The sequence below is a fragment of the Schistocerca serialis genome, chromosome 12 (genome assembly GCF_023864345.2).
Source record: "Schistocerca serialis cubense isolate TAMUIC-IGC-003099 chromosome 12, iqSchSeri2.2, whole genome shotgun sequence".
In the NCBI taxonomy this organism is placed as follows: domain Eukaryota; kingdom Metazoa; phylum Arthropoda; class Insecta; order Orthoptera; family Acrididae; genus Schistocerca; species Schistocerca serialis.
The window spans coordinates 144,636,810-144,660,806 of NC_064649.1; the positions used below are offsets into that span (position 1 = coordinate 144,636,810).

At 35.4% G+C, this 23,997-nt stretch overlaps 1 protein-coding gene across 12 annotated transcripts in view; it reads right to left on the reverse strand.

Annotated features, from left to right (window-relative positions):
* Window positions 1–4,142: 4,142 nt before the first annotated feature.
* LOC126428097 (poly(rC)-binding protein 3) overlaps window positions 4,143–23,997 on the reverse strand; it is a 503,159-nt gene continuing 483,304 nt past the window's right edge. For 11 of the 12 annotated variants that reach the window (XM_050089999.1, XM_050089996.1, XM_050089995.1 and 8 more), the window contains 3 exons: window positions 22,597–22,747; window positions 21,476–21,604; window positions 16,212–18,069 (listed from right to left, as the gene is read on the reverse strand). In XM_050089999.1, coding sequence (XP_049945956.1) covers window positions 17,643–18,069; window positions 21,476–21,604; window positions 22,597–22,747 — 707 coding nt within the window. In that variant the 3' untranslated portion in view covers window positions 16,212–17,642. Of the gene's footprint in view, window positions 11,742–16,211; window positions 18,070–21,475; window positions 21,605–22,596; window positions 22,748–23,997 lie in introns of those variants that run through there. The other variant, XM_050090000.1, reaches the window with a different exon arrangement.

Sequence of the window (23,997 nt, forward strand, 5' to 3'; positions counted from 1 at the left end):
CGACTGGAGAAGAGGGTCACAAAACTTGACTCTTTTCAGGAAGATGCCATTCGTCGTCAAATACACGCATTTTATTCGAGGAAGGAGTAGCCAGCACTCAAAAAAACTACATGCTACCCTCACAATGGCTGACCTGTTTCAAGGTAGTAAATCGTCTTTGTTATGAGTCGTGAAAATGTTAGGATTCCCCTGTAAAGCCATCTCTGGCAGAAAGTTACTAATGGAACACCAAGATACTGCAGCCTGGCGATGCCGCTTCTTAGAGAATTAGTGGGGACAAATTTTGATGATATTGTTTGGCTTGATGAAACGTGGGTGACTGCAGTACACAGTTCTTTTTTTTTAAGGAAAAAAAAAAAAAAAAAAAAAAAAACTAAGACGGGGGGGGGGGGGGGGGGGGGCTGGACAGACGATACCATCAGCGGTAGTATGGCAGCTCCGATCGGCAGAGGAAAAAGGATAATTGTAGCACATGCCGGAAATTCAAAAGGTTTTATTCCAAATTGTATGCTGCTATTCAGTTCAAATAAGACCTCCGACTACCACGAAGAGATGAACCACAACCCTTTCGTGAAATGGTTTGAAGACTGTGTGCTCTTGAACTTAACAAAAACTATGTGTTATGGATAACGCTCCTTATCACTCAGTAATACAAGATGAAGCACCCACAAAGGCAACGAGGAAACACGACATTGTTAGCTGGTTACAGAAACATAAGGCACAGTTCGACAGTAATTTGACAAGGGCAGAATTATTAGAACATGTATCGCAACACAAGCCAAAGAACCTGATTTACATTGTGGATGAAGTAGCAAAAAAATACGGGCATAAATTGCACAGATTGCCTCCTTACCATTGCCATTTCAACGCAATAGAGCTGATTTGGGCTCAGGTTAAACAGCACATTGCTGCAGAAAATAAGAAATTCACATTAACCGAAGTGGAACGCCTTTTGGAAGAGGCAGTTGAAATTGTGACATCGGAAGACTGGCAGAAGGTAGTGCATCACGTGAAAGGAGTGATACAGGACGCATGGAACAATGGAGGTATCTTACAACAGAGTGTTGAAGACTTGATTATATCTGTCAATACGAGCAACGACATGGATAGTTCCACTGACTCTGAATTAAGCGGTGTTTTTGCATTGTCCGATTGGTGTGTAGTGTACTTACTGCCATTAAATATTGTGATTGTGAATTTATTTCGATTAATTCTTATTCTTGTTGTGAGACTAAGAATTACTGTTTGGCCAGTTCTCGTTATCTCCTTACGGTAAGTTAGACTGAATTTTAATTCTATTTCCTTTTTTATAAACACCGAGATGTTATTAAATGTGTGCAACAGTTTTCGAGATTTGCAGTGTAAAGAAGAAAACTTTTCCGGGCGCAAAAATTTCTCACACTTCAATAGTTAATGTAACAACGGCCCTAATTAAAATTAAGAAAGGATATTTGATATGCTTATGGATACCACTGAGACTGATTCTGTACGTAAATTTTAAAATACGTACATAATATTTATAGGAGAGAGAGATTTTAAACGTCATACTTGTTTAGAGTTCAGTACTGATAGGGTTGCTTAAAAACGCTGTTTTCAGAAATTTATATACAGGAAACGTAATGCAGTAATGCACTATGAAAACTTCTAAGGATTCTTTTCCGAGTGCATTATTTTGGTAAAGAATGGAAAAAAAATATTTTGCTGTGACACCAATAGTTTTTCAGTAATGACGTGATAAGTAGAAGCTGTTTGCGAAATAAAGAATTTAAATGGTTTCAAACAAATTAACATAACTCGTCCTAATTAAAATTAAGAATAGATATTTGACAGATTGAGACACATTGTCAAGATATACATCATATGTGGGTTTGAAATTTTTTACTTACTTTTTGTAGAAGATACAGGCTTTAATACGATTTTCTTTCGCCGGGGATAGCGATGCGCTGAGGCGGCTGCCTCCAGCCAGTGCTTTTGACAACGCCGCAACTTTGCGGAGCAAAGATCAAGTGACAACTACTTTAAATCAGACTATAATAACTTGCAAGCACATGCTTCTAGGTTCTGATATACACAAAAACTGATTGTTTCAGTATTTTTGACTCTGTCCAATTTTTATAAGTGTGTGCTGAAAAATAATGCCTCCAAATTTTTTATTCTATTCTCAATATTAATTTGAAGAATTATACATTGTTGATACTACCCAGCGATGGAAGTTGGAACCCTCTGCCTCATCAGAGCTTCGAATTGCAGGGTGTAACATGGTGGTATGTAATGTAACTACGTTGGTGCATGAGAAACAGTGTGCTTTAATAGGTTCTAACCACAAAAACTGATAATCTGTCCTTCCCTCTTATATTCAGGTGCAGGTAATGGTTTGTGTGCCCCCATCATAGATCAAAATACCTGAAATGCAAGGCCCATGTTATGAAACAGAAACAGTGAGCCATGAATACAAGAAATATGGTGAGCAAAATTCATATCATTGCTTTTCAAAATATTAGTACTAGATGATGATATTCATTTGGTATATGGAAGAGTCTGGTGACAAAAAGTCTTTATTTGTAAAACCCAATATTGCAATTTTGACTGTGTGTTATCATGTGGAAATTATATTCCCAATAACGACCATCTTATATGACTTTACTCTGAACCGTAATGCAAATTCGTTGCTCATATTCAGCTTAGTTTTCACTCTCATCCGTAATATTGGGTACGTAAATGATTACATATTTGTTTTTGTTTCATATGAAACAAACTGGTTTCGTCACATGGTATTCTGTAACCTCTTGTCTATTTGTTACTGCTTATGAATGTGTGCAAACTGCTCGACTTAATAGCACTGAGTATATTGCTCATATTCTACATTATTTTTGCTACCACCTGTTTTTCGTACTTTCTCATTTAATGGAGGCCATCGAAATTTTTATTGACTTCTGCTTAAATGTACTGTTTGTACTCCTGTTAATAATGTGTGCAAACATTTCCAGAACTACCATCCCATTTACAAGGAAGAATGCTCTGGTCGCCAGGATTGCATAGCATTCAGTGGCAAGAAGCAACACCATTCAAAGCAGAATTACATACCCATTCCGTAGCGAAGTATAATGAAGTTGAATAGCAATACTGTCAAAATCTGCTAAAACTGAGTTTTCCTTTACATGTGAGAAAGTTGGATTACATAGAATACGGACAATATACTTACAACGGTCTTAAATATAGCAGTTCGCACTCACATTCATAAGCAAAAACATAAAAATAAGTTAACAGAACACCAAGCAATGAAAGCAGCTTCTGTTTCACATGAAACAGGAACAAGTTTGAAATCATTTACCGCACCCAATATTAACTGATGCAACAAGAATAAAACCGGAATACAAATAACATGGTCAAACGCAATTCAAAGAGTGCAATGCACACTAGAAATCTTAATTGGAAGCACACCAATGAAACCAATTTCTGTTGACTATGAAACGAAAATAGACATGGAAGACTAAAAATTAGCCAATAAGAAAGCGAGTGATGGACTGTCAAACTTTGAGAGCTCCGAGTTGTGTGGCAGCAAACTAAGGGCATGTTATCATAAGTCCCTATATGAATTTCATCTCCGAGATGACTACCTCTCAAATTGCAGCAATAGGAACAGCACAGATACGTGACGATTGCTTTTAAGTGAAACTCTCAGCTCTATGTTTCTAGACAATATCAATCAAAATAATCTTTCAAGTGAATTTTAAATTACATAAAAATAAAAATTTAACATATTGTTAAACTGAACTTCCTACTTAGCATGATCTTTGGAAAGTATAAAAATTTTAACTATAGAACTTCAAATAATAAAGTCCTCACTTCCTGCACTGACCAGATATTGAAAGTAAGTAAAAATTCCTGCTTTTCAAAACACATTATGTATATCCTTTCCCTAACATCACGAAGTTGTTCAACAGCCAAGGAGTGATGGATGGGAAGGGGAGTGAGTGCACAAATTTTAATTTCCCTGATTATTTCTCCTGTCCGTCTGTTACACGGAAAGTCAGCTTAAGAAGACAATAAGAAAACAGATGCAATAAAAAAATGGCCATTATTACACTAAATACAAACAAATTATTCATCAAAAAAAGTGGGTGTAATAAAAATGCCCATGATGACTTTCTAAATACACATAATTTAATAATCAGAACTCAAACTTACATAAACTGTTAAATACCAACATGACAGAAAATACAAGACAGAATGTGCATTATCTAAAAATCATGTCTTTTTTAATGCCCAAATTTAAATTAAACAGTTATTGCCTCTGAAAAACAGAAAACTGTTTTATGAGTACTTTACACATCACAATACAATACATTCTCACCACTTAAATCATTTCTCACTTGAACCTAAAGCACAATTTCTTATTTTTTTCTATTTGCACCAATGTAAAAGTTACTGAAAAGATTTCACTAATTTTGCTTTGTTTCCTGAAAAGTCTACTTTTCAGGCTTCTGACTTTTTCCTGAAATGGGTATTAAGTACAGGACTATAATATAAGCAAAGCACTAACAGCATGGAATTTTATCACACGTCGCAATGTTTACACAATTCCATGATCACTGCAGTAAAATTATACGAGATTTAAATTCTTGTTCATCACAATTGTCAATTAATGCCAATAGTAAATCAGCCCTCATATTTATCTCTATTTTACCCCCTATTTTACAAGAGATTAACCATCCTTCTACCCTCCCCAAAAAGCCACGCAGCCTTATCTTCCTCGATACGAGTATACAACAAACAACACAGACGTGTTTGCCTTGGTATCAAATAACAAGTACCGGCAAATACACCTACCATCAATCAATAAGTCATTTTATATGCATTACTGCATACCAGTGCAACCACATGAGAACTTTTATTTTTCTAAATTTTGATAATACATCCATCGTTTGTTCATATTTCAACCGTTAGTAAAATAAACCTGTTTTTCAATTTGTACAGTGCTTTAATTACAGTGAATGAGACATTCTGGCTCACACTATCACTCACTTGTCCTGCAAAATGACAGATTAAGTGATGGCATGATCTTAAAATTTGTCCAAATTACATTACATAGTCCCTACTTATATAAAGTTCTCATCTGATTATAGATTTGGAACACCATTAAATAGTGTCCCACATCCTCCCATTTCTTATATTTATAAATAATATAAAAATCACAAAATGAAAAAAAACAATACTGCTGTTTTTTATTTTATACAAAGATATGGCATTTCACATATGAAAACACAGCTTTTTTGTACAACTACCTACTTTAAAAATTATTTTTAATTGTTTGAATATGTTTTGACCCTGTTCATTTGAAGGCTAGTAGTAAATATATATTTTAAAACTTTCTTAACACACGTTCAATTTACACTAAAGGGAACTGGTAACCGGCCAGTACACCGGTTGTGATGGTAAACTGACAAAGCTTCTTCCATCGCCTCTTTTTTTAGAAAAATGGGTGTCCTGTCAATGGATTTTAACTTGGGTGACAATGTGGTTACTCTAGTCTGACGGGTGTATCTGGTCTGTTGTTGATGTTTCTGAACCCAGGTTACCACATGGTCCACTTGAATGTTACAATTGTGACTCAAAAACACTATTCCTGCAGTTTCTGCACAATATGCTGCTCAGGAGTTACAAGTGAATAAACATGTGGCAACACAGCGCTCAAGGATATTATAACTGCACAAAAGGGCATACGCACATTTCCTGAGTTAACACTGCATTTATATTATATATAAATATTAACGCACCTCACTTATATACACAACAGGCTACTAGGTGGCTTTGGAACCAGTTTAAATTCAAACAGATTCACATGTAAGGTTCAGTCCAAAATTTGGAAAGCAAAGGAAAACGCACATTTAAAAATGAAAAATCTGGAATGTTGCTCTTTGTGATCATGTAGCAGCAGCATTTGCATCACAGACATATAGTTCAGTACATACAATCAACGTTGGAGAGAAAATATGGGATAAAAATTTGTGTATACAATTTGACTAGAGCCTTAAATTCATTAAGGACCCACCCAAAAAATTTAAACTTCTGTACAAAGTAATCCAATAGATACTTTCCTGAAAGTTCATACTGGGTTCTTACTCTAACCTCACAAATACACTCAAATGTTTACTAATTATTAAAATCACAAGAAATAATCACTGGAATTATCAACACAGGCTTAATCATCATTTGCTGTAGAGAGGGACACTTATTTAGGTTATGATTTATACTACAAAAGTGGAAACTTATCTTTCCTATTATGCTTTGCACATGAGATGAGCCACAAGCTGCAACCTAGTAGCCAATATGAGATTCATAGCACAGCCTACACAAAGTAGTTTCCACTGGGAAAGTCATCCATCACAATATCAGTTTTTTTCAGTAAAGAACTAGAAGTGTTCTGTTATCACAATTTAAAAGCATTAAAACTTTCTAGCAGAACATAGACCCACTTTTTACACATTGTAGCCATGACCAAGACAAAATAACTTCATGATAAAAATTACTGATATTTTGGCAGTAATTGTAAATCATAACCTGAATAAAATTCTTAAGGTTAAATTTACCAGACCAGCTTTTTAAATTAACACAGAACACTTTTGTCTCATTTTATAAAAAATGACACAATATCAGGCAAAAACTTCAACAATTTTATAAAAGATATCTTTAAAATTTTGTTTAAATTATATTTATATTAGAGAATTTAACATCTGTTAAAACACCTTTAAAAGTTTACAATGGAAGAAAGAACTATTTATTAACAGTACTTGATTGCCTTTCTTACAAGAAATTTCCGTTATTTTATCCAATAAACTATTTATTGGGCATTTAGGAAAGTACAGACTAAGCCCAAAATGGAAAAGTTTTCAATATTTTTTTCTGTAAACAACTGAAAAACTAACTCATTTTTCTTGTTTAGAGAGAAAATTTTCCTCAAACTGATAAATTTTGGAAGCAATGACATTCGTGACATTGCCAATATTTCATAAGCAAATAGAACAGCAATCCACCCCCTTTCGCAACCACTGACAAAGCTTGGAAAGTCATACTCAGTCACCAAAGATGGGTGTCTCAACATATAAGGCCCCTGTAACACTGTTCACAAGTAATTATGTTCCACATTCAACTCAAAATATTTCCTCATTATTGCTCTGAGCTCTAAGAATATTATTAGTTTCTGCCTACCCTTTCCTCAACAGTATTTGCTTTAAATAACTTACAAAGAGGGACATCTTATTGCACATGCATCAGAATCCAGGTCATATCAAATGCCTCAATCAGGAGCGTAAGAAAGTTGAAATAAATGATACTGCAAACAAAAATGCAACGAAAGAACAGCTTTGGACTAAACAGCTTGAAAATACAACACAGAGCTAAATCACATGGTTATTGACTGACAAATCATAAAAATAAGAAAACTGGTAAGCTAACATTCCTGTGAAAAACCATGATTTAATAGATCAAAGACATCAATTATTATTACTAGTTAGTACAGTGTGAACATGATTAAAGACCAACTGAATTTCTTCTATGAAGCAAGACCAACTGAATTTCTTTGATGGAGCAGCATCATATTTCAACTTCCTTCTCTACATGCAGGGGAATACGTGGGTTTACAAGATCATCATCCTATTTTCACACCTGGTTTCTCTACAGTTATACACTTAGGGAGGTCAGAGGGATGGATTATCTACCTTACCTGGTTTATCAAATTCACAGTTGGTAAAACAATATCATTATTGGCTCTTGGAAGAATAGGTTTTTCCTGGATGCTTAATGTTAACCATCTTCAGTATATTATGCACTAGCCACAGTTTCTGGTGAAAAAAGGATTCCTAAGGAACCGACCAACACACTGAGAAATAAAAAACAGGACCTAAAGCTTGAGATAAGAAGGACAGTAGGGCAGGAAACATTGTGACATGAAGGGTAGACAGACTTTTTAGTCTTCTTAATCCCTGAAAACACAGGTAGTTTGTACCCTTTATTTCCTAACCCGTTTAGAAACGATCATTATTGTTGAGAAGTTCATAGATACTACGAAAGCTTGCTCTGACATCCAATACAACCAATTTAAATATAAAGATAAAGACAAGAGTAAAGTTACTTGTTTTATAACGTCTGAAGCAAAACTCTTCATTTTCGGTACGGACCATATATAGATATATGTATATATATTACACTTTTATGTATATTACTTCCTTTTTAAATAAAATGCATAGCAAAAACAAAGTTCTTGTACGAAATATAAATATTTATATATTATATAGTATATATTATGAAATCTTACAATTCACAAGACTATCTTTTACATTAAACTGCATGAAAGTAATTTTCTTTTGAAAACTACGAAATGTACTTTGGCACTGAACATTTTCAATTGTGAATCAACTGCAGTTTTTTTTCTTTTTTGGCACACACATTATCTTAATATAGATAGTTTTTAGTAAATATATTAACAGTTCTCTAATGCTCACTCTCCAAAATGTACACCTCACTTTACTGAAGAGCCATCTGGAGGCTCTTCAAAAAGTGTTTACCAACAAACACATAATGCACTTGTCTAACATGGAAGAAACTATTGTTCAACAAGAATAGCTATTTCTTTTTTTAGACTAGCATGAGAAAAACATTGCTCCTTCTGCATAAAAATACCTTCTGAAAGATATCCACTATCTGCATTAGTAAAAAACACTAAAATTTATAAGTTATTGCAAATAATTTTACAACAAATATATGCAGTGCAGTGAACTTTTAAATGCTCACAATTCCTAAAAAACAAACACATTGAAAATTATACTTAAGCTTATCAACCTACAAGAGATAACTGACATATAGTTTAGTATAAACAGCCTTACATAAATATTTATGAGCTTAGTGCACTTAAAAACATTCATCTCTACTAAATATTGACGATTGTCCAGATGCCAAATGACAACAACTCTATCTCTTATTTTTAAGAATGTTTTACAATAACCTATGAACTACTGTGTATCAGAGAGAAGTATTTATTGTACACAAGTTATTATAACATATCTTTTATGTATCATTTACCCTCTGTCACATCAAGATCAGCACAAATGTGCTAACAATGGTATATCAGTTATTAAAATAAATAAGTATACTAAAAGATATGTAGATCTGATATTTTTAAGTAATGAAGTCTGCCAATGCATACTTACAAAAATCTTAAAGAATCAAAGACAAAATTATTTTGTACTGTAAGTGTATACACATGGCACAAAGTGTTTATTGTAGTATTATGATTTGCCATATCAGTATCCCTACTGTAATGACTAGATTAGAAGGAAACTAGGTGACACACTGACCAGCCTTCTTCACTGATACTAATTCTGTGCCACAACAGCACACAACACATTCCAAGCCCCATCACAAAAATATTCTTACAAATTAATGTAGTTTTTGTATGATTATCAGCTCCAACTACTTTCAGACACAAACAATTTTTTTATAATAATATACAATATTTAAAACAAAATGCACGTAATGGCAACTGGTGAAGCTTTAGCATTTACAAACCAGCAAGGTAATTCAATATATTACTTAAATGAGCAGCAAACAACCAAATTCCTTGCAAATTGCTTATTACAAAACAAGGACTATATGCCGATATAAGAGTCAATTAAACTGTAATGTATCACCACAATAAGCACTTGACCAGATAAAACGCAAAATATGAAGTATGTTATATCCAATTAGAATGATTTGTAAAAGTTAATTTTCAATAAAAAAAAGTAGCTAATGAACACAAATTACAGTATGTGATACAGCAAAAATGTGGTCCTATCCAGATCTTAAAAATACAATTCTTAAAAACTGAATGACAGATACCTAAATAAAGACACACAAAACTACACAACTCCAAAAGGAGCCTCCTCAATATAAAAAGTTTATATCTCCATAATTTACTGTCATTCTGCATACAAGTTGGTTTGCATAAAACTTCAGTTTGCTTTGACACTTTTTTTTTTTTTTATAAACAGAGTACACAAAATATACTAACTATTCACAGTACGCTTTTACAGAAGAATGAAGTATATGTTGGTATAATAATAGAAGTCTTTCTACTAGAACACTTAAAATGTGCATTATATGGTTTCTAAATTTTAAAACTGTAAATAATTTGGCACATGAACTAGTGCTCAGGATATGTAATGGAAGCAAATCTGACAACTGTATTAATAGGGGGATATGTGGTATCGTACTAATGTGTTTGCATTCTTTCAAGTTATCAGTCCCTACTTTATACTCAGTATACCTACTCAACAGCACTCAACTTCTTAAATCAGTATTTTGCAATATTTCATCAGCTGCCTTCATGACTAGATGATTGTAAAAAAGCATTTTAATGACATGCTTATTTCAGTTAGTCCTTTAACAATAACTGTAAGCACAGAGCATCTGTAAACTGCTAACATTTTTATAACCAAGATGTTCACAAAACATCACAGAAAATGAATCAAATATATTACATGTGCCCTAGTGTGATATGATTCTTTCTCCAAAATGATATGAATCAATAGCAATTATGTAAAGTATTGACTGAGAACTCCAACAAACGGTGTAATTTTGATTATTCACCCCCACTCCCAAACTGTTCCCTATTTATCTATGTGTGTATAGTCTTTACACACTGATCTGAACAGCACTCTTATGCCAATACTGAAAAACTTGAGCAGCTTTTGTGAGAGTGTACTGAGAAACACCATATCTTAAAATACTGATTCAGTTTCCATGTAATTTCAGTACAAATCACTTATAGCAATCAATTATGTTTTAAGATGAAACACTGATATGGCTAGATTTAAGATACGTATAAAACTGATGAAAATTTCAACAGGTCAAGGAAGACTAAAATGTTTGCCAACTGATTCACTACCCAGTCACAATACTGTGCCACAACTGTGTTGACAGTGTAATATGTCACAGTACAATAAAATTACAAGGGCACTGAACAACAAACATGATTTTCATTCTAAGCCCATTATGTGGTTTACTTTTTCTGTTGGGCAGTGAGAATTTGCTCTTCAAGAAAAGAAAACACTTTTATCATAGCTAATCATTACTGCTAACATTAACAACTTCATCAAGGGAATGCCATTAAATGACAATAACAGGAGCAATTAAGAGTGTAACCACTGTAAAATATTACATACAATAAACAAAACAAAAAAAAAAATCTTTGGCTTGATCCCCTTTTACCTCCTAGCTAAATTTTCACATGGCAAATTGTCATTCCACTAATTTAAAACATTTTTGAATAACTTACTGTGTTAAAAATAAATAATACAATGGGATAGCAACTTGCCAATGATGTTAAAGCTCTGCCTGTATTAAAACTTAAGTCCGTTCTTTCTTGTTTGACTTTACCATGGCTTTCCAAAGAAAATAAACACACAAAAGTCAGTTTGCTACAATTCCAATTTTCACAGATATTTCTGCTGAACCTCTCTTCTTTATCATAAACAGTATACAGTAGACTATGTCTCTTAATGTGCATCAACTTTACCAAAACTTAACAATGTACAGTGAGTGCTGCATCACTTGCTTTAAATGACTTTTGAAGACCATTCCTATCAGGAAGTCAAATTAAGATAATATACCATCTTAGTTAATGAATTGGAGCTTTGACAATATGATTTGGTGCAATGTAATGGTAACCTGGCAGTGGCATCCCAGCTGTTTCCATAGATATCCTGCAACAGACAAATATAACACAGTCTTCAATAAACACGTGAAGATATATACTTAAATTTCAGGCAAGTAATATGCTGCAGAGGAGGTAGAAAATCACACCTCATTAAAAAAGCAAGCATCCTAAATAAGTAAATGGTATGACCAGTTTTGCTACTAAATCATTCAAGGCCCATAAAAAACAGGTGATTATCTGAGACAATCTTCTATATGTGATATTTAAAAGCAAAATATCAGATTGGAACCAACACTTGACACTTCTGTTTTATTACCCTGAAATAAGTACACCTCTGTGTGAACTAAATGTCAATATTCTAAATAACAAGAGAGACAGGAAACTTTTCAATCTTGCAATAATAGATTGCCCTTATCAATTACCCTAACATATCTATTGAAAGCACTATCTGCATGTTATCTGTCTAGTAGGTTTTCAATCATTCAGTTTATTTCACAAAGTGCTATGTTTTAACACGGCATACAAAAAAAATCTTGGGAATTTTGACACTTATCCACGAACATAAACTTTCTGTAAGGTAATTCTGAACCTGTGAGATTGGCTGCACAAGTAGCATCCTGTAATACCAATGAAAAGCACAATGCTCCCCCTCAGGACATACTTCCCCTCTTACACAGCTTAAATCTTCTTAATGGTGCCTTGCAAGTTAGGCAAACTGTATATTTAATATGATACCATAGCAACAACAAACTATTTTCTTCCATGTAGATCAACCTGTGATGTGCAATGTTCAGATGAGGCACTCAATACTATTCAATCATGATTTATAAAAATATATAAAGGTAAAACACCATGTCACACGGTAAACCTCTTAACTGGGTAAAATCAGGAATCCACAACCAAAATGTTACTTATGGCTCTTTCAGAATTACCTTTAGGTTCAGGAAGATGGGGAAATGTGTTTCCTACAACATGGAACAAATTCAATATTGAAATTTTTCTCCACGTTATTGTATTGGGAGGCAGAATAGCGATAAAATAAAATAACCGTGACTCGTGCAAGGGCCCTGTTGCCTGTAATAGTCTGGCAAATAGCAGAAAATATGACCATCTGGAAGGAAAATAGCATCTGTACTCTTAGCTATGAGCAGCAATTTTAAAATTGCCATTAAGCACCTGTAAGACTATTTTGCACGACATATGCAAGAATACATAACATGAAATAATGGATTATTCAACACAGAGTATGGGACATTTCCCACTACTGCACTACTTAGATACCTCTACATAAAACAAAAAAAAAATATCTATACACAAGTTACTGGAGTTAAGGCAGAATGTTGTTTAACAGTTTGACAGCACAGCCCTAAAACTGATCACTTATCACTAGCTGAGCAAATACAAGGGTTCCAGTATAGGACACCAAGTTCGAAAGCAAGCTTGAGGGTAAAAAACCCAGAGTGGTGGTGCAAAGATATTCAATCTTTCAGTGAAATAGCAATCTGCACTATTTTAATAAATTAGAGTTCTTTCATTCTGGTAGATGCATTATAGCACCTGATAAATCACACACTGTATGTCTGCAATAGTGATTCTTCTGAGACTACTACACTTGTGATCCTATTTGAACTTACTTTGTATAGCCATTTTCGTGACAAATGTGTGCTTACTTGATGATAAAGGATAGAAGTGGGGAAATAATAAACAATTTATGCCAGGTGAAACTTTCACAGAATGTAAAATCTGCTGAGGAAGCTTGACAAAACAAAACGATCCAGATGTATAAAGCTGTTTCTTACACAGTCTTCAATGATAATTGTTTATAATCTGCAAAAGTACGTAAATGAAGAGAAATAAAACTTCACTACAAACACTTGTTGCTGTGAGGTCACAGTAAACTACTCTAGTGCTTAATGGACAACATATGATCCTGGGATGTCTTCACAAAGAGAACTTTTATTTACACCATCCATTTCACATATAATTTCATTTCTGCATTTGTTTAAATTATACACAGAAACTGCAAACCTGCAACCTTGTAGAATCATGTCACTATCTTTGGAATGTAATGACATTTATGTTTTAACCCCCCTCCCTGAATTTTTATAAAAAAGTATTAAGATCTTTGTTACTTTGTTCCTGTTTATAACTTTTCTAAACTGCTGTACAACAAGGTACGTGTATTTGAGCCATCACTGTGTATTAGACAGCAAAACTCAAAAATGGCTCACAGACACTTGAAAATGATTTGAGATTTCTCAAAGCAGAACGTATGCCATTAGTTATACAAATATAGTTTAAGTTAGACTGTCTACACTGCACGATTACTGAAATCAAATTAAAATATCACCTTTTCAAAGGCTTTTTTTTTGCCATTTCCTAACATACATGGCTGAAGCTGTATTGAGCAAGGAAACAGCATTCTCAATTTTGCTGTCACTTAATGTATTTCTGGGAACAAGTGTGCTCATTTGGAAGTAAGTGCATTAGAAGAAGAAGAAGAAATTATGCAACAGCACTCTAGAGCAACATAACCACAATGGCCTAGCTAAACTTAACAAAAAGTGGTTCTGCTGATAAAATAAGTAACAACATATTCTACATAAAGTGGCTATGCAAGCGGGGGGATACATCAAAGCTTAATTGTTACATTAAGCATCCACCCGACAAACATCCAGATGGGGGGGGGGAAAAAACCGCACATACACCTCATCCAACCTGCTTGTTATACTATCTGTTGTTGCTATTTACCAGACTATTTCGGCAACTGCATATCTAAGATATGGAACTGTTGCACAACCAGTTAAGAGGTTTCTTGTTCAGTGAATAAAAAATATGATTGTGACAAATCTCTGCAAGGGATTAAAGTAAAGAAGGTACATAAAGGAAAAAAGTAACATGCTTACCGGACAATTTGGCACAGGCTGGATGGTGAGGAGGATGGGGTTCTTCCGTGGTTATTGGTTAAAAGTCTCAGTCAGCATCTCTTCAAAACTTCAATACCACTTGACACTAACTTTGCTGTTTTCTAACAATTGAGGACAGAAAAATAGTTGCCCTCCACATATGAAAGGTTATGATCCACATTACCTCCAAACCAATGTTGTTACAATCTACCATGTTATATCTGACTAGTCATAAGTTCACAACAGCATTTGTGTATCATCCACAATTATTAAAATGTTGCACATTACACATAGTTATAATCTTTCTGATAATTTACCTAACAACAGCAATGCAAATGAAAATTTTCTTTACAACAAAAGGAGTTAAGTACCATTAATGTCCAACCAGTGAATAATGCCTCACAAAGTGACACCACCCACCCAACTCCCGACCTGAGATTTCATATTAAGGCAGACAGATAGCCACACATAACTCCCACACATTGATAAGCATTTAGTTTTTTTTATGTACAGATACTAATTTATCATACATGACATTTACCTCAAAATTTCCTAATATGAGAGATTTACATCAAATACAATTAATAGAAATTTGAGTATGGAAAAAACCAACAAAATATGTTGAGACCACCACTCATATCAAGGGGAAAAATTGGGGGAGAATAGTTACATTTAACTGTCATTTCTTTGAGGGGAAGAAAAGAACAATTTTTCTGATTATCATTTGCAAGTGTTCACCTCTACTCGTTTAAGTTTCACTTTAGTTTCATACCTGTCCTGTCTTTGGCACATGAAGTGCCACCGCCTAACAATTCTTCAGTGTCACTGTATGATTTCTGCTCACAAATATAGGCCGTTTAATGCCAACACAAGATGCAGTTATACTTTGTTAAGAATGAGGTGACTACTTGCTTTCTAAATAATGTCCACTTTGCAGATGGGGACAGTTTATGTCATCTTTCTTTTCACTAAATTTCTTAATAGAAATAAAGAAATAATGATTAATTTAGCAAGTACAAATTATTGTACCACGACCTGCAGCAGTTCTGATCGAAAAGCAAGAAACTCATCAAATCGATTGATCCCAACAAAAAAATACTGACACTAACCACTTTTCCTACTTACATCATGCCATAAAGTTTACGGTAATGACCACCATCTTCATGTATATTTCTAGAACTTTGTACTATTTAAGAGTAAACTTAAACTGAAATGGTAACATTATCATCAAACTTCCACTTAAATTGGGATCAATACCTTGACCACATAACAGAAGAATAATAAGAATACAAGAAGGGATTCTGTAGCTCTAGTTGTAGTCTGACACCTAATATAAACTACTACTATTTCTAAGCAGAGAATAGAAAGAAAGAAAGAAAGAAAGAAAGAAAGGAGAGGGAGAGGGGGAGGGGGAGAGAGAGGGGGGGGGGAGAGAGAGAGAGAGAGAGAGAGAGAGAGAGAGAGAGAGAGAGAGAGAGAGAGAGAGAGAGAGAGAGAGAGAGAGGTGTTAACTCTGAAGTTTGATTACAAATTGTAAGATTAGTTTAATATCTCCGGGAACACATGGTTGAAAATTAAAACAGAAAAGAAAGCCTTCTGACCAATAAACATGTGTTTTTGTTGTATTTTATTCATTAACTTTACAATTCTCAGTCACAATCTTCTGAATAATGTCTACAGTCAAATAAGAAAAGTTGTACAACAAATGACATTACAATATGTAAACGGTTTCTATTCTGTCTCCACGATGTGATAAAGCAAATGAATCCAAGAAAATCTTCACAAATCATGTATGACAAAGTTGTACTGATATGTTCTCATCATACTCTTGACAAAATGACAAAACTCTAAGAAATTCCTTTAATAAAAAACAAATAAGGCAACTGGGAGGAGAGAAATTTACTATAAAATCTGAGAAAATTACGCGAAAGAAGGTACAATCTTTGAAAATGCTATCACAATAATAAAAACACACAATATTGTCACTAATGTTTTAACACTGGAAAGCAAAATTCTGGCAATACAGTACAGATTATCGTGTCACAAAAATGTGGCTCTACACTATTTTGTTCCAAAAATGAGTGATATTTCTTGATCCCTCAATAAACATTTATGAATTATATATTATCAGTCCACGTAAAAATAAACTGTATAATGTAGTTGTCCCATGATCCATAAGAATTGGGGAAAACATATTGATCACTAACATAAAAATATCCAAGAGGAAATTCAGTTACTTGAAAATATCTCCAACAGAAAATACATATCAAAAATTAGAAAGTCTTACGATTTTGGCTACGCCAATACAGAATATAAAAACACACGTCACTCAACGCAAAGTACTTACTTGGCATCAAAAAAGTCTAAAATATGGGAGTTATAGGTGATGCATATTAAAAAATGTCACTAACAGTTGGATGAAATGACAGATAATAACCTAATGTGTGAATATTGTTTTAGTGGAGATCTAATTATGTTGTTGTTGCCTACCACTCCATCTAATACAACAACCATGTCTGTTCTATTACAAATATCTTCAGAACTAAGATAAGCTGTCCAGAAAATAAAATTTTACCTTCTCGAAGAGGATGAACTACAAGACTAAGGTGCGAACAAACCTCTGTAAATGAAACATTTCACAAGATGTTTAAAATATGTTAATTCCCATCTTTAGAAGAAAAGCCAAAACTTTCACCAGTAAATACAATGAAGCAGGGAAAGACAGAAGGAAAATTTGAGAAGTAATAGCATACGTGAATTCAATCGACAGAGCAGCAGTAGTGTACTTGTGTCTGACGAGTCAGAATAGTGCGTAACACTTACAGAGAAATGGAAACAAATGGCGTCTCGTGTACTTATAAGAGAACTGTCCTGTCTCCTGTGGCCAAATAGAGAGGTTACAGAAAAAAAAAAAAATTCAATAACAGTACCGAACAGACACGAGTAATCAGTATAACTAGTAACACTGTCATTTTCTGACGACGTCCCACGGCGAAACGATGTGTCGAGACGCCGGTGACGTCCCTGTTGCAGGCACTCGCCTAGTAGGGAGCAAACTTGCTGCGCTCCGTCTTCATCTTGCCGGAATCCTGGCCAACTCCTTGGCCCGAGGCGGGACTGCGCAGACGTGGGGCGTACGGCTTGTGCGCACCACCCCCTGTTCCCGCGCCACCACCAGACGTGCGGTGAACCCCGGTAGTGCGGACAGGTGCGCCCCCACCGGCGCCGCCTCCCCCGAGGAGCTCAGTCAGGCCCCCGAGGGCCGTGAGTGAAGAGAGAGCATTGAGTGCACCCGGCTTCGAGAGCAGCTGTGCCAGTGGAATGGCCGAAGCCAGAGGTGACACGCCGCTGCCGGGTGCCCCACCTGCTCCCCCTGCACCACCGCCGCCGGTAGGACCACCCGCACCCGCACCACCAGGGTTGGAGCCAGGATTTTGGGCTTCAAGGTTAGCTTTCTGCAGTTCAACACTGGTGGGAGAAACAGAAGAGAGAGACACTGGAGATATTGGTACCAGGTATTCGGTGTGATAGGAATGGCAGAAAAACACAGGCCTTTTCTCCTTAACCTGTCAGAGCCCAGCTAGGCCGTCAAAGCTAATCTCGAAATCTGCAGAAATAAAAGTTTCCACTGCAGATAATACTGAGCCAGCTACTTATTTACAATGGTGCAATCCAAAAGTCACCTATGCGTTATAATTAATAGAACCGGAAATAAGAAAACCGACACACTTTGCACAGTTGTGCAGAAAATTCAATTTCATTTACTAACAAATTGGCTGTACAGCACCAGGAAGCCAAATCTTTTAATGTCCTGTGAAAATAATATATTCGACAATGAACATTTGAACAGTAAGTGCTTTAAAATTTAACTAAAATTCTCCTCTGATCGAAAGTTAACTGTTCCAAGAATTTTTTATGGATCAGTTGCACTTTTATTTATCCCACCACTATGTCTCCCACAGAAAATAATTGAAATCCGATTACATATTCTCTAAGACACAACCCCACCACCACTACCTCACTTTGCATACACTCACTCGGATAAATCAAAGATAATGTCAGTCTTATGACATTTTGTATAGTAATAAAACTAATATGTAAAAATCATTCAAATATACACTGTAATGTGAGTTGAAACATAATGGCCTCTAATTTTTGACCATAACGTGGTACAGAGCCATCATCTGGTATAATTTCCTGTGGGCTTGTACCACACTGATACACCTAAGCACCAAATGAGGAGAAAAAAGGGAGGATAAGAATTTCTTTTGAATCACTTTATAGGACTATGGCAACTGGCAATGAGAAGGGAATTCCATCTGTTTTATAGCTGTATGCAGCCAGACTGCAGGATCATTTCGTATGGGATAATGGGAAAGAATAAGCACGTCTTATTCTCCCCATCACACTAAGGAAAAGGTTGCTGGCATATTTAGGTGCAGGGAAAAGTAACTGACGGCATTGTGTTGTTTCACACTGGGCTTTAAATGGTTAAAAAGAGAATGAAAAAATGAAAGAAATCAATTAAAAGAAACATACATGGTGATTCCAGCCAGCTGCTTCTCTGCTTACAGCCTGAAAATACTGGCAATGTGCCATAAAATAAAAAAAAACCTGCAGTTATATGCAGGCATCTCTGAATATTTCTTGAAGTTGAATATTTCTTGAAATTGAAAATTTTAATGAAAGTATTGGACTCATTTGCTGCTGATAAATAACAATGATGAGTCCTGAATGTACAATTACTGGCAGTGGTCTTGCTAGCAAAAACAAACTGCCTCAGAAAATGAGTAATGAGTTCTGTCTTTCAATGAGCGCGAACTTGGAAGCAACTAGCTGGAGACTGGGAAATAAAAACAGTAACTGAAGCTGTTGGATATACGTGCACCACGTGGAGATGCTATTAATACAAGTGTAGTGGCTTATGTGCCATGTAAGAGAACTAGAGGTTTATTTTTCTAAAAAATCAAAATAGCACAGTAATCAGCCACAGTCATGTTTTTACCATAATAGGGACTGAATATCACCACTTAAAATGCACAACCTGTAATTGTAGCTGTTAACAGTGGCTTACAACAATCAACAACACTAATAAACAAACAAAATTTAACAAAAATAAAAGGTCCAATGGCCGAAAAACATAGAAGCTGCAGAGAGCACTTTTAAGTGGCGATCACTCAGAAATGTTTGATATACAGGGATTTATAAACTTATGGACTTAATTATAATGCTGGATATCATGAAGTGACATATGTTATACAGAATGGTAGTACAGCTCTTAGTGACATTCATGCCATGATACAAATCATTAGGCACTGAAAGTCAACTGTTTCAAGTCCTTTCATATAAAAAGAAAGAACGAAAAAGGGGAAATGTTAAAACATAAAATTAGGCAGCTTTTCAATTATTGCTCTTTACACATTCCTGGACAAACAAGAAAATTTCAAATCTTGTCTAATGAGGTCAATAGTAAGAGAACAATACATTTGAAGGAGGTGCTTTGTAAGCTAACTCTACAGGAACGCTGAATTTCCATTTCAACCAAAGTCCATGTAATAGGAATTCCAGCTGTACAAACTGACTGGGACATAGTCTTAGTTAATACAGTCCTAGTCAGTCTTCGTTAATAATGCAATAATATAATCTGTAGTGCAGAGAAGTAGGAGAAAAAATTGGAGCTTGGATAAGAGTTCATAACTTTTCCTCAGAAACAATTATTTCAAATATTTCTGATAAGCCCATTTGAGCTTTACATGCTATTGATCGCATATGAACACTGCATGTATGAAATTCTGCACTGTATGAAGCAGAAAGGCTAGCAAAAATTACAGGTGGATGTACATCTTGAACTAATGCTTACGAAATGAAAAACCCACAAACTTTTAGGCAAACAGCCAGTATTTCACCACAAGTAATAACAGAAAAAACTGACAGCCCACTGTGAAATTGTTTGACAGGTCTTTAGCTGGGCATCACTAGTATGTGGAAAGGTGTGTGTGTGTGAGAGAGAGAGGATATTTACTCTTTAACTTCCATCACAGGGAATCCGTTGGAATGGCTGTTCTCATTTTGGTATCGGGCAAACAGGCAGGAACAAATTTCTGTGAAGGAAACAAATGCAGAAAAGAGATGAAGGACCTGGACATAAAAGAGAGGTAAGAAAAATGGTGGCGGCTCATCCGTGGGCAGATTTCCTCTCTGATGCGATGTCTTCTCCAGTTGAGAACCTGTTACCTGCTATACTACGAACAGCTAACAAGGAACAAAACATGCAAAAATCTGCATAATAATACAAAAGTTAGAAACACACATCTGGGCAAATGGCAACTGACAACAGGTTTACGAAACAATAAACAAGCCAACGAAGACCTTAGAGGCAGCAGCACAGGGCAAGAAAACTGAAGGAATAACATCTAGTGCAGAACACAATCACAACCAGGCTGCTGGTTCATAATGTTCAGAAATAAGCCTACAAGTTAAGTAGTTTTAGCATGACAACATTAAAACACAGTAACTGAGAAAATAATCGATTACCTCTTTTCTTCAGTCAAGAGGAACCATCGATACATACAAAAACACAGGTTTTCTTTAAGTTATTTTTCCTGTTTTCTTTTTGTATGTATAGAACAAGAAAACCAGTAAAGTGTGTAAATTCTCATTAGGGCCTTAGCAGGCATGTAACAATTTGTTAAGAGTCTGTAGCACCCGAGATACAAAACAATAAAATTTTTCACGTCAGCAGAAAGTTAAAAAGAAAACTTGCAGCCAAGTGCTCTTGTGAAAACTACACTCTGATGTTATTTCACTGTATACCTCGCAAACACCAAACAGAAATTCACTATCTGTGGAGAGAAAATTATGTGACTCTCCCTACCTCATGTTGATCAGGTACTGCGCCAGTGCGACGGAGTCTGGATTGCCTGTGATTGTTATGGTCCTATCAGTTGGCCCACCTTCACGTTCCTCACAATTTGAGATGCGGATCATAGCACCACTAATTTGCCTGCATGAGAACAAGAAGGAGCATCTATTACAACAAACAGCACACTGTTGGCTTGAAAATTCACATAAAATACATATGACATACAGAGGGAATGTGAAAATAATCCATTTCTGATTGAACTGTCTGTGAAAGCCTCATTTGCCGATTGACTTAAAGAATCAAGCCAAATGGGGAAACTTGTGCAAAATCAAGGATCTACTGGTAAGATGGTCCCAATTATACTTGATTACACTCAATTGAGCTTTCTCTATTTTTGTATCCAGGAACATGTACGTTTAACATATTTGTTACATCTATGGATGCATGTAGGTTATCATGAACTTCAGCATATTTCATAACTAGAGTTAAGTAGTTGCACATTTCAAGTTTCATAATCTGGAAAGTGAAAAATGAATGTTTTGTCAACTATAAATGAACTAACAAAGTCATTCTTTCAAGAAATGGTGAGCCTTTACCTACATTCTTTCATATCAATTCCATGTTTATACATATGGTCAATTTTTTATGTTCACCTGTGACAAACACTTCTGCGACAGCTACATGGCCAAAACATTAATTCAGGAAACTCCACCCCCTCTCATTTTGTCCATTGTAACTAACCGAAAAATTCCAAAGTGAAGTAGACCCGCTCAGTTATTTGTACTATCAGTAAATAGTAATTATTCTGTTTTGTGCATACACAAACAAAACTGCACTGAACCAATCATCAGAAGCTACAGGAAGGAGGCAGTCATGTCGTGTATACTGTAAATCTTACATAGATACATTGGTTTATTCTTTTTTCTCTAATACATTAAAAAATTTGCAGCTAACTGCATTCACAAACAGTTGGGGTATTGGGGTACACTGTACACTTGCACGCTTCCAAACAGCGACTTTTGTTCTTAGCCCAACATTAATGCAATATTAGTATTTGCACCTGTGCATGTTTAGAGTATTCATTAAACAAAACATTATTTCAATTGTAATCTATAAAACAATGTCACACTCACCTAATCTCTGCAATCTTTGTGCCACCCTTTCCAATTATGCAACCAATCAGCTCATTTGGGACTGTCATCTCGTGGGTCTGCTGGTTAGCTCCAGGCTGTGCACGGTTCTGGTTGTTCGTGCGTAGCTGGCTTCCCGCCAGGGCGGCCAAAGCTGAATTCAAAACAACTGCTGAAGAAGTGTGGACAGAATCAAAAATGCATTAAAACTACTGCATATATAAGTGCGGAATCTCACATGCAGTCTCAATCACTAGCACAAATGGGCAAGCTTTCCTTCAGGTAGGTGAAGTTTATAGACGGACTACGAAATTCTAATGTGCTGCATAGAACACACAAATCTGCAGTGCAGGAAATAGGAAACATTAGGTATGCAGAAATCAAATATTTAAAAATCTGTATAATTTTTTTAATAATAGGACTGTTGTCTGTGATTGTGACCCTGAAAACTAACACTTTATAAGGTGGAGCTACATGACAACAAAAACACTTAGCAACTGTTCTGTACTTAATGCAGCCCAACAGTAACCATAAATCTCCCTGGTGTTTTGAAATTGCTTTCACCCTCAAGAAACTCTATCAAACTAGGAAATAACAGACATCATACAATAACAGCACTAAAATTTCTAGTGCAGCAATACAATGATTACTTGCAATGTTCAGGAAAGCCTGAAGGATGCCCAGTTTGCACAAAGACTTTCAGTTTTAGCCAATGCAATCTTAGGAAACATATGGCTAAACAGTTGATGAACAGAGTATCATTCCTTTTGAAACGAAATTACAGATACCTGCATCAAAGTTTCTATTCTGACCCGTCAGTAAGTTGATCTGCTTGCTTAAATTTGAGGAAGCAGTGTCACAACATACACTTTCAAGAGTTATTAACTCAATGCAGTGTCATTTTCCTACATCGAGTAACTGCTCAATTCTCTTTCCCGCCCCCCACAATGTTGTATCCTACCCAACAGCTGTGTGGATGACCAATCCTGTTACTTCAAAGGTTCAAACAATCATCACTGACTACTATTTATTAAGATGGTCACAAAATTCTAATTTAATACACAGTTGAAACATTTGGACAGATGAACAAGGGGGGTTCGATAAGTCATGTAAAAACACTCCTTTTGAGAAGTATGCATTTGGTATAGCCTCCCTCCCTCCCATCAAAAAAATAGGTCCTTTCAAACTCAAAGATACTCACTGAGTGCCACTATCACTTCCTCATTTGATGAAAATTTCTTCCCAGTGAACCAAAGTTTGAAGTTAGGGAACAGGAAGTCTGGTGAATAGGGCGGATGAGGAGCCAATTCACTGTATTCACCCAAATGCAAGCTGACCATTTTTTTCCAACTTTCACACTCTAAAAGTGTACCTACACCTTAGATTCAGGGGCACAGCCTAAGG